The following is a 12,221-nucleotide window of genomic DNA, read 5'->3' as shown; positions in this document are numbered from 1 at the left end:
GACACTGGACGGGATGTGCTTGTGCTCTGAGGTGGTACTGAGAGTTCTCTCTCTTAGCTGGCTGATTCTTGTTCAGATGCTCAGGATAGGGCTGGGAAGGAATTTTCTTCCAGGTCAACTTGGCATTGACCAGGGTGCGAGGGGGATCGCCTTCCTTTGCAGCATGATGCGCAACTCACTTGCCAGGATCATCTGGGTATATCTCACTTAATTAATTCCCTGCCATTGCTCCCTCCTATTCACTGCCTGTGGCACACAATAGTTTAGTCTCCTGAGGGCTGTGTAATACTTTGGTCTACTTTTGGTTGTTGGGTTTCGTGGGTGGGTGGCCGGGTGGTAGTGATTGTCTGTGATATGCAGGAGGTCAGACTAAATGATCGGGTGATCCCTTCTGGCCTTAAACTCTGTGGTTTTAACCTTTCTTCTCTTGAATCTCTCCAATTCAGAAGCTAGAGGCAGTGTGGGTAGAGCACTGGACTGGGACTCAGGAGACTGGGTTCTGTTCACAATGCTGCTGCTGATCTCCAGTATGACCTTGGGCAACCACTTCAGCTCTCTCTGCTTCGCTCCCCTTCCACACATTGTTTCTTTCCCATGTGACTTTCCCTGCTGGGCTGGGTGCTTCCCCCCTTTTCCTCTACCTTAGTCTCACTGTTCAAAAATGTCAGCACTTAAAAGCTTCATTCATGTTCTACTGTGACTCATGTTCTCTCGTGTCTCTCCTTTTCCTGTTCTGATGCTGTGTGTCTCATTTAGGTTGTAAGCTCCTCAGTGTAGGGACTCTGAATTAACAATGATAGTCTCATTTTTACACTGTGCCAAGCCCACTTTGGGATGAGCACTCTGGGAGTTTAATCAGTGCTCTCCAGATATGCTCAGTTAAGCTCAAATTTATGTACTTCTCTATACAGTCTCAGTGCTTTCATTTAAGTACAGGGGTGGCCAACCTGTGGCTCCGGTGCCACGTGCGGCTCTTCATAAGTTAATATGTGGCTCCTTGTATAGGCACCGACTCCAGGGCTGGAGCTCCAGGCATCAACTTTCTAATGTGCCAGGGGGTGCTCACTGCTCAATCTCTGATTCTGCCACAGGCCCTGCCCCCACTCCACCCCTTCCCGCCCGCTCCCCAGAGCCTGCTATGCCCTCGCTCCTCTCCCTCCGAGCCCCCTGTACGCCAAGAAACAACTGATTGGGAAGTGCGGGGAGGGAGGGTGAGGTGCTGATTGACGGGGCTGCCGGTGGGCGGGAGGCGCTGGGAGCGGGCGGGGGGGGAGCTGATGTGGGGGTTGCTGATGTATTACTGTGGCTCTTTGGCAATGTACATTGGTAAATTCTGGCTCCTTCTCAGGCTCAGGTTGGCCACCCCTGATTTAAGTAGCTCCCTATAACCCAAGACATAAGAGGGTATGTTGTTCACAGAGTCATAGAATTTAAGGCCAGAAAGGATCATTATGATCATTTAGTCTGGCCTCCTGCATAATGCAGGCCAGAGAATTTCATCCAATGTTGAAGTGCGTTTCTGTGGTCGAATTAAGTGATATAATCATTTTACGTGAATACCAAATTGTTTGTTAAAGGATTAATTTAGATCATTGAAAACTGGCAATGCTGTTGGCTCAGCGAGCTGACAGTAAGGTGAAACTCCCAACTTCATTGAATTTCTCTAGCAGATCAAATATCAGGTTTGAAATCTCCATGCACTCTAAAACCATTGGTTCACATCACAGCCGGGTCGGCTCGGCCCTTCAGCATATACTGAGAACCATGTATTTTAGTGTGTGTGTGTATCCTTTGGATAAGACCTTTTAAAAGAAGGGAAAAAGCCCTGCCAAAGTCCTTCTTGCTGTATGTGAACATCTGTGATCACCCCCCCCCCCGCCCCCCATCCTGCCCATAAATGTAGGGTTTGCCACAGGGTCCTTGGCCAGCATTGCCCCTCTCTCTGCTTTTGTACAAGGTCTTGCACACTGGTTTTCCACCAGTCTGCTCCCCCCAAACGTAGTTGGCAGCATTTTGGTGGCACTCCAAGTATACAGTTTGTGACGTGCATTAGGGTCCTTTGAGATGCAGGGCGCATTTGACAGCTGTTATCTCTTAAAAGTCATTCTCGGCCCCCATTTCCCAAACTCTTGTTGCATAGACACTAACTTGCTGCTAAATATTAAGAGTTCAATGGAGAGGTTTATTCACAATTTAAGCCCCACTCACCTGTTCAGAATGAGTATTGTCACTTTTAAGAGACGTACCTGGCTGGTGCAAATGTGGAATTGTGTGTGCATGGTTGTGCTCTTGTTTGGAAAATTAGACCCTAAATTCATCTGAACTATTCACTTGTATAAACTTCCCAGGGGTGCATCCAGTGCTCTTGAAAAGGTCTCAGAACCCTTTCAGTGAATAGTGGTTTTGTTTGGGGGTTTTTTTTAACTGACAAGTGAAATCTCATTAGTTTCTTCGTTATCAGTAATTGTGAGAGGGGTTGAGGTGGTAGATTTTTATGTCTGAGTTGGCAAATATATGTGACAGTTTTGCAAGTCTGGTATAAATTTTATGCTTGTTAAAATCCTCTCTCCTATATCATTCTTACTGAAGAAGCATACTACGTGCTACGGAGAAGTGTTGTTATAATGATGTTTAACATACGTGGGAGCCACTGTAAATCCACCTTTTTCAAAGGGTGTTGTAGCAACTGTAACCGGGTGGAAGGTACAGTATGTTGCTTTGATAGGGTGTTCTGAATAGAAATAAGACCAAAAAAATGAGTCATGTTAGAACAAATATACAGCACTTCAAAGCTTTTAAAATTCTCCTAGGAGGCCTTAAATGTGTAATATGTTGAAAGGATTCTTATGAACAATTCAAATCAATGATAATCAACTGAGTAGTTGTATTCATGACTGCAAAGTGAGTGTTGACTTCAAATATTTACCAGGGAACGTCTTAAAGCTGTTGTTTTATGAGAAATTGTGCTTTATCTGCATGGATGTTTTAGTAATTAGTTGGGTTTTGTGGAATGCATGGCAGTGCTTTCACAATTTTATCTCTCGTTCCAATCTTCTATTCATTTCTGGAATGCCAAAACAACATCTGTATTTCCTGCTACAGAAATGATTGGCAGACATTTTTCAGGCATATGTGTGTAAGAAAAAACAAATGGCAAACTTCATCTGGTAAATGACATTTACAGATCTTGGAAGCGAAAATGCTATGTTTGAAAAGCCATTATTTGATGGATTTTTTTTAAAAAACAAAAAAAGCATGGGTTTGCAGTTCCATGATTTGTCATGGGTTGTGGAGAAAAATAGGCTAGTTTTCATTAACGTATAAAGCATATGCATCAGGTACAGTATACATAAGTGCTTACAATACTAAATTGTTTGGATTTGACTTTTGATATGGAAGTCTGTGACTCCCTCACTACTCAGTGAGTATTAACATGGAGAATCCAAGTATAAAGGTGGTGCAATGGATGGTGAAGGAGACAAAGAAAACTACAAGAAAATTTGCAGTTCAGCTGAAATGCGCATGTGTGCAGAAGTGATTCACAGTTACTAATATATACATAGAAATCGTATGGATACGCTGGGAGGTGGGAATTAATCAACGTGTCATTAGATGCCCCAAATGTTTTACAATAGTCAATAAAAGTTTGAAAAGCTTGGGTGGGTAGAGTGGGAAATCTTGGTTTTGATATTTGCTGAATCCCGTTTCTAAGGTAGTGGTTAGTTGGGAATACCAGGAAGGAAACACAGTTAGATTGCAAAAGTATTGGGGCAGCCACCTAATGGCTTTGAGTGAATCTGAGAAGTATGACATCTAGATGGGGCCTAAATCCACCAGCCATGGTCCTTTATAAAACATCAGTGCTACTTCACAAAAAATCTTCCAGCTACTACCTCTTCACTTTCTCACATCATTTCTCCACTTAGCTTCTTGATCTCTTTCCCACCCCAGGCAGACTTTTTCCTGTCCCTGTCCCTTTCCCTTCATGGATTCCTTGACCTTGAATGGACTCTTGGGGCTTGTCTTGACTAGAACCTAAAGGTGTGTTGTTGGGACTGGTTAGCTCACATGTTCTAACACAACCTCTTATCATAGATGGGATAAATCCTTGGGTATTCACTGCTATGTTTTGACTTCAGACTGCTGGGTTGGGATCGCAAACTCTTGCACCTCTCTAGCTGCCATCACTGGGGAAAACCATGACTTCTGGCCAAAGCTAACTTTTTTTTTTAATTTCTTCTCAGGGGCGCCCTGAACTGACCCCTACGGCGATAGCTGCAGGAAAGCTGCTGGCTCAACGTCTGTTTGGCCAGTCTTCAGAACTGATGGATTATGACAATGTGAGTTGTTACTTTTTTTTTTTCAGTATTATTTATAATGGTTTAAAACAAAACCCAACACGCTACTAAATAGACGAGAATCATTTTTTGTAATTTGGGATCCAGCTTTTCAGACTGGGTGCACTGAAACTAGAACTCTTCTCGCTGTTGCAAAAGTCTCCCCATCAAATCACCTATTTTTGTAGCTGCTAAATGCCTAGCGAGTGTCTTTCATCATATGGTTCGACAGTAACATTTGGGGTTGTTTTATGATGTGCCAGGTACCCACTACAGTTTTCACTCCTCTGGAATACGGTTGTGTAGGACTGTCAGAAGAAAAGGCAGTGGAACATTATGGACTGGATAACATAGAGGTATGAACATTTTCAATTGTGTAACTAGGACTTAGTTTTTTTTTTTTTTAATCCTGTATAAATAGCTGAGCTTTCTGTGAAAAAGATGTTTTCTGCTCTTGGTCTTGTTTTCCATGTGTACTTTTTATCACAGTAACTGCATATCTTGTAAGCTTTAAAAAGAAATCTAGCCCACTAATTAATGCTGTTATAAAAACCCATCTTGGTCTATTTGTCTGTTAATACAGCACTAGTGGATACTAGCAATTGTGTATAATAATAATAATCATGATGTTGTCATGTCATATGTCTGGTAGTTATAGAATTAAACAGCTGAGCTACAATTCACTTGCAAACTTAACACCATCAATTTGGGCTTGAATAGGGACTGGGAGTGGCTAGCTCACTACAAAAGCAATTTTCCCTCTCTTGGTATTGACACCTCCTCATCAAATTTTGGGAGTGGACCACATCCACCCTGACTAAATTGGCCTTCAACATTGGTTCTCCACTTGTAAGGTAACTCCCTTCTCTTCGTGTGCCAATTTATATTTATGCCTGTATCTGTATTTTCACTCCGTGAATCTGAAGTAGTTGGTTTTTTTGCCCACGAAAGCTTATGCCGAAATAAATCTGTTAGTCTTTAAGGTGCCACCGGACTCCTCATTGTTTTTGTGGATACAGATTAACACGGCTACCCCTCTGATAGTCTAACAAGGAATCTTAATACTCATATTTCCCAATCAGGTATACCATGCATATTATAAACCTTTGGAATTTACAGTGGCTGAAAGAGATGCAGCTCAGTGTTACATAAAAGTAAGTGTTCAGAACTTTTAACTTTTATTAAAACAAGTGATATGGTCTATATTTTGCCTAAGGAACAAGAAGCATTTGTCAGATTGCAGAATAACTTTCTCAAAATTGATTGGTTCTTTTCCCAATCAACAGCCTTTTTTCTCTAGCCATAGTCTCACACTTCTGATATTCCTCACATAACACTTGACGAATGTTAACGAGTTAGCAGCTCTCACTGCTGATAGAGCGGCCCATAGACAAAATGTTCAGTTCTTAAGGAATTTCTGAATATTTATTCAGATCAGGATTTTATTGTGCCTTCTTTTTTCTTTAAGACAAGGGAGGCAGTTCTTCATCAGCTAAATGTAATCTTTGAGTTGTCATCCCATTTGTCCTTATAAAACAAGCCACAAAGGCCTCCCTGTTTTACACCAGAGCTTCAGACCTGAAGCAAATCTCATTTTTTGGAACAGTTCATTTACTCTGGCCTTGGCTACACTGGCGCTGTACAGCGCTGCAACTTGCTGCGCTCAGGGGTGTGGAAACGCCCTCACCCCCTCCCCCGAGCGCAGCGCTGTAAAGCGCCAGTGTAATCAGCGCCTGCAGCGCTGCACGCTCCCTCGCAGCGCTGCAAGCTATTCCCCTTTGGAGAGGTGGAGTACTTGCAGCGCTGCGAGAGAGACTACACTTGCGCTTCACAGCGCTGCCGCGGCAGCGCTGTGGATTCTTAAGTGTAGCCAAGGCCTCTGATTGTAAGAAGGTTTGCAGGCCCGCTTGGCTAGGGTGAAGCATAGTATCAGTGGAATAACTGGTATGTTTTATGTCAGGGGGGACTAACTTCTGCCTTTGCAGTGGGATGAATGTATTGACCTAACAGGTCCATCTCAAAGTATTATGCTGCTAACATCCTATGCCTAGAATATGCCAGATACTGATAGTTGAAGGGATTTCCCTCTATACATTTTGTCAAATGCAACCTGCAAAAACAGGTTGCTTTTATCAGTGTCCCATCCAGCATAAGAATTGAAGTGTCATTACTTCTCCTCAACCATTACATTTAGATAGAGGTAATGGTAGTGCAGTATTTGAGGACAAGATGGCAGTGATATAATATCTGCTGAGAGTCACTTTGCAGATAATGCTTATTAAACTCTCTCACAGAACAAGTGAATAAACATTAAACTTGCAGTTGACTTTGAGCCTCTGTGAGGGGTTTTTTGTTGTTTACAATCTTTCCAATATTAAGCAATGTCTTATCAGGAGTACTGCTGTTATACAGTGGTGATGAATGAATCCACAGTCCCTATGCAGCCTTTAACAGTCCAGGCTGACGTGTGTACAGAGCCTTTTGGACCAGTGGCGATTCAATGCCTGATACAGATGCTCAGCTACATAGGGAGATTGTCACTGTTCTTAGAGTGAAAGTGCTAAGATGCTGTCCTGTATAATCCACTTTCCAGTGTTGTTCTGGAACACAGGTGAGCATTCAGTGAGTCAGGCCTCCACACTCTAATTGCCCACAGCAGGTTCAACACTCTTGGCTCCTTCCTGGGCTTGACTAACTTTAAAAAAAGTCACTTTGCGTATATAGTAAATGTACCTAGCCAGACAGGCTGCCATAAATGTTCTTTGGTTGAATTATAATGGCACGGGATGACCTGTGGTCAATGGTGACCATCTTTGGAAGTTCAGCTAATCAGCTGCCAAGAATTCCCATGTGACTAGCCTATATCTCAATCAGAGAAGTGCTAACTTGGCCAGTCTGGGTCAAAATGAGGTTAGGATGGGTATTGGAGCACCAAGGACATTTGTAGGATGTCATCCAAATGATAAACCACAAAGCATGTCACTTACTTTAAATCATTGTTTACTAATGGCTCACTAAAGTCTGCAGGATGTGCCACAGAGAAGCCTGAAGTGTTGGGAATGTAGATTAAAACCTCAATTCAGCAAATCATTTAAGCCCATGCATAAATCCCAGTGAAGTCAGTGGGATTTAAGCAGTGCTTAAATGCTTTGCTCCATAGGGATAGGCTGCTGATCTGGTGCCTTGGGGAAGACTAGTTCCATTTAGCCCAGCTTCATGCCCTTTCTAAGAAAAGCTCTCTGTGATGTTTTGCATTCAGATGGTATGCCTGCGGAAAAAAGAGCAGCGGATCCTTGGCCTTCATTTCATTGGACCAAATGCAGGTGAAGTGATTCAAGGATTTGCTCTTGGAATAAAGTAAGTACAAAAGAATGTCTCTACTTTTAAAGCCTGCTTTTTAGGTTATTGTAAGATTATAAAAGATATCGGCTGAATTTTGGCAACACTATAAAGAATCGATGTTTTATGTTACTTTTATGTAGTATTACACATATTTTCACTAAAACACTGTAGTTCTTTGTTACGATATACTGGATTTAGTTAAAGAAATAATGGGTATAGTTAAGGAAGAACTGAGGCAAAGTGTATGATTGGCCAGACATTGTTAGAACAAAAAGTCAACTTGAGTGTCCACCTATTAAGTTTGGTTTCTTCAAAGACTGACAGAGATGCCTTTCCCAGCATTCCACCCACAAGGCAGGTAATGGTTTTATAAACCTGCACAAGCCTTTTCTTTTTTTAAAAAAAGTTCACTTCGATGTGTTGTCCATAAGAGGCCTCCATATACCAGTCGGGTCTCCTAAGGATCTCTACCCATTTCTCTACCCTTTAAATGTGCCACCTTCCGGATCCTGATTCAAGTCTAGCCACCATCTGACTTAAATGAGACTAGACAACTCCTTCATTGCCTGGAGCCCTATATGAGCTGTTATGCTTCAGGGCATAAGCCAACTGCTAAGCGAGAAGGTGAGGAAGAAGCTTCTCCTATGTGGGGGGAGTTATTTCATAATTTCCCATTATATGGAGGTTTTACACCTTCTGAAATGTTTGGTACCAGTCACTGAGACAGACAGGACACTGGACTAGTCGAACCATCGGTCTGATGTAGTATGAGAGTTTGTTTTCATTGATACTGAGGCACTTTCTCCTCTTGGGTTGAGTCCCCTGCCTTCCTTTCACTCCTAGCTTGAGGAATGATCCTGGGTCCTCTCTAGTGCAGAACATCACCGCTAGGTCCCAGATGTGCCCTAATGCTTTTTTCATTCCTCCTTTTGTCATTGACTTTCATCTTCAGAAGTGTTTATTATAATGATTAAATGTATCGTTCTGAACGCCATACTATTTTATGAAGAAGGCAAACTCTGGTCCCTGAGAAACTTTTTCCTAAGGATAATGTCAGCTAGTTGTCCTAAATGTCATCACCATGTTATTATGGCGTTGTTGACTTTTGCTTCTGCGTGATTAGCATAAATGAAAAGCAGAAAGGACCAAGGCAGCAGGACCACAAGTATCATGTGAGGAATATCTTGGAAATCGTTGACTGCCGTATACCCCAAGTATGCATATTTCCAACATGTGTGTAGTTCATTAGTTGCCAGTGGTAGAAATTACATATTGCATTTTTTAGGAGGTCATCATTTTGAAGTTTTATCCAAAATAACCAATGCAAAGGAAGTATATGAAACTGGAGCACTTTTCTACCTTGCCTCTAGCCACAGTAACAGATTTTCAGAAGGTCAAATCTTGGTGTTGGTAAACTTGTATTTCACAAGTCTTGGGTTTATAATGTACAATACAGGCATAGTAAGTCTGAACTGCCATTTCACTGTGTCAAATATTAGCTCTTATTTTAGCCCCCATTTAAAAGGCTGTCCCCTGCCAAAATAATCTGTGCTCTGCTAATGTGTGGTCTGTGCTGATTTTTATCCTACAGGGATTCTCAGATGCATACGAGATACTAGGAAAGATTTCTTCCTCTTTTCTCACGCATCTAATTTTTCCAGCCTGAAATGATTCTTAAATTTAGATCTTTATGTTGCAGCATTCTCAGAAAATGACCTGATAGGAATAGTGGCACATTTTAGGTCTGACTACACTGCAGCTGGGAGTGTGCCTCTCAGCATGGAAAGACAGACTGGCACTAGCTTTGCTTATGCTATCGTGCTAAAAATTGCAGTGTGGACATGGCAGGTCAGGCTAGCCGTCCAAGTCCAAGCCCACCCAACCCCCTTGGTCTGAACTCAGGTGGCAAGCCTGAGCTGCTGTCTGCTCCGCAGCATCCACACTGCTATTTTAGTGTGCTAGCTCGCACAGAGCTAGCGTGAGTCTCAGTACCCAGGCTGGGAGGCCCACTCCTAGCTGCAGTGTAGACAAACTCTTAAAGGTCATCTAGGTCTAAGCCTCTTGTGGTTAGAAGACTGAAGGAATGAAGCAAGTAGGATTGGTAGGTGCAGAAGTGGAAATCCTGGATACACGCTATGTACCTTTTGGAGAAGTTTTCTCTTGTTTGCCTTATAGGAAATTGCAAGTGTAAGCACTATACACCCTCTGATCCTGAGAGAACAGTCTAGTATTCATCTCTCTTCCAGTTGATTTTTGCCTGCAATCCAAACTATGATTTTTTTCCTACATGTCTACCAGTAGGAAAACCTGATGTCCATGTGCAAGTGTTTTAATACCTGAAAGGATGGTCTTGTAGTTAAGAAACTGGACTGTGACTCATGAGATCTGGATTTAGTTCCTTGCTTTACCACACTCACTATGTGACCTTGGGCACATGAGTTAATCTCTCTGTACCTCAACTCTTCATCTATAAAAATGAGAATAATAATCCTTCCCTACCTCACAATGCTGTGAAGGGAAATCTTCGAATGGTTACCATGTAAGTACCTTCATAGACTATGGTTGTGTTGGTAATTGTCTCTGCTTTGCTTTTTGGACAATAGCTTCAAATGCAACTTCTCCACTGGCTATTACTCTAGAAAAAGAGAATAAGGTAAACCCAGTCTGATGCTTTGTGCCATTACAGATGTGTTATGTGCACAGAGTATGACTTTGTTTTCTTCATTTTCTTTTTGGTAGATGTGGGGCTACGTATGCGCAGATGATGAAGACAGTTGGCATTCACCCTACCTGTGCTGAGGAAGTAACCAAGTTACGTATCACAAAGCGCTCTGGTTTGGATGCAAAGGTCACTGGTTGCTGAGGTTAAGTCCAATCCCTGGACAGAAGTTAAAAGCACACAGTAGAATTGAGAAGGAAAAAGAGCATTCTGAACTGACACAGTTTTGGTAATCGTAGTCCTGCAGCTCAAGGTTTCCTAGGTATCACTCCTTCAGTAGACAACAAAAAGCGAATTTTACAATCCTAGCCATACTGTACCTACCTAAAGAACTGCCCACACACATCTTTAAAATCAACACAGTACTTAACCTTCAGGGAAATAGGGTTTATGTCAAAAAGCATCACTTCTGAAGTGCCTGTGTCCTTTGTCTTGCTGGGAGCTAGAGAAAATCATCATTTTCTGTACATCAAAATGTGTTTCTTGCCCATCACTTGGCATCTAAAGCTATGTAAAACTTAAATGGATATCACTTTGTTACAGGAACAGTGGCCATCACACTACTAACCATTCCCACCCACTGGCAAATTAATCCCACTTGGATGTCATCTCTTAGAGAAATGCATTGTCAAACAGAGGTGGAGTGGATGCCAAATATTTGGAGCTCTCTGACAGTGAACACCTATTTCCCAATAGAACACCTAGCTACTGACCTCCCACAAGAATTCATCCCTGAGGAATGATGTCCAAATCTCACTGAACTGAACCAGGGTCTCAGATAGTGAGTAGAGAACACGGGCAATAATTCCTTCTCAGCTCTGGCAAGACAGCTCCCTGCTGGTGGTAATCACAAGAGTTCAAAGTCAAGGCTCATTGACAGGAAACAGATCCCAAAGCATATAGCAGTAGGTAAGCAGTCTTCAGTGTTTCAGGGAAATGTACCATGTACAGGAATTGGTATTAGAGGAGAATATAAAGTGACCATTAGAGTTGTTACACTAGTGGGTGAGTTCACTGTTGGCATAGGCAGTGTGTGTCATTGTGGAAGCTCATAGAATTCCTTTAGCAACGAGGAAATTTTGCCATTTAAACACTTACAGAAAGAACTTGGGGTTGGTGAAAACTTCCCTGCACATTTTTCAAATTGCCAATTAATTTCAGCTCAGATTGAATTGGCAGATCACACAACTTACTGCTCCAGTGCCAAATAGCAAGCAATACTGAAAATTGGAATTGAACATAGAAAGCTGTGTGTGCTGTTCATATAGCTCAAATATTTGATATGAATTGGAGTGTGGTGTATATGATCTGTGTTTTTTTTTAAATAGATTTTCATTGATAAACTAAAACTCCTGTAACTCTCACAATTAACTTTTGGTAGTTGGGATCTGAACTGCATTATATTAAAAATAAAACCAGAAAGGAGATGTACCTGTTCAGAGCTCACCTTTAAGATACCAGTCTGCAAACTGTTCTTTCAGCTTATTGCCCAAACTTCCTGGAGGAAGAAAGCATTCACCTAGTGTGAGCTGCTTCTTATTCATATTGGCCAGAAGGGGGAGATCCTGACTAACATGTAGCAATATAAAAACAAGATAGAAATCCAATAGCACAGCTGCTTTTGCCAAATACTGTTAAATAGGTAGCCTGACAAAGGCAAAACAAAAACCCCAAGCCCTCAGAATTTCATTTGAAGTAGCAATTTATTGCTAATACTGTATTTTGAGAAGTGCAATCACATATTTACTCACGACCCGTTAAAACAGTGCATGTGGGAAGAGGAGGGGTTAGTTACAATTCTTTAGAAAGACACAATAAAAATC

General features: G+C 41.9%; 1 protein-coding gene across 2 annotated transcripts in view; it reads left to right on the top strand.

The window, feature by feature from the left end:
• TXNRD2 (thioredoxin reductase 2) overlaps positions 1-10,542 on the top strand; it is a 44,792-nt gene extending 34,250 nt beyond the window's left edge. The window contains exons 10-15 of one of the 2 annotated variants that reach the window (XM_065417508.1): positions 4,245-4,340; positions 4,601-4,693; positions 5,420-5,491; positions 7,597-7,694; positions 8,803-8,893; positions 10,419-10,478. In XM_065417508.1, coding sequence (XP_065273580.1) covers positions 4,245-4,340; positions 4,601-4,693; positions 5,420-5,491; positions 7,597-7,694; positions 8,803-8,893; positions 10,419-10,478 — 510 coding nt within the window. Of the gene's footprint in view, positions 1-4,244; positions 4,341-4,600; positions 4,694-5,419; positions 5,492-7,596; positions 7,695-8,802; positions 8,894-10,418 lie in introns of both variants that reach the window. The other variant, XM_065417509.1, reaches the window with a different exon arrangement.
• The last annotated feature ends 1,679 nt before the right edge of the window (positions 10,543-12,221 follow it).

Source organism: Emys orbicularis, chromosome 16, assembly GCF_028017835.1.
Source record: "Emys orbicularis isolate rEmyOrb1 chromosome 16, rEmyOrb1.hap1, whole genome shotgun sequence".
Classification (NCBI taxonomy): Eukaryota; Metazoa; Chordata; order Testudines; family Emydidae; genus Emys; species Emys orbicularis.
The sequence above is the reverse complement of the archived record's forward strand: the minus strand, read 5'-3'. Positions and strand labels throughout refer to the sequence as shown.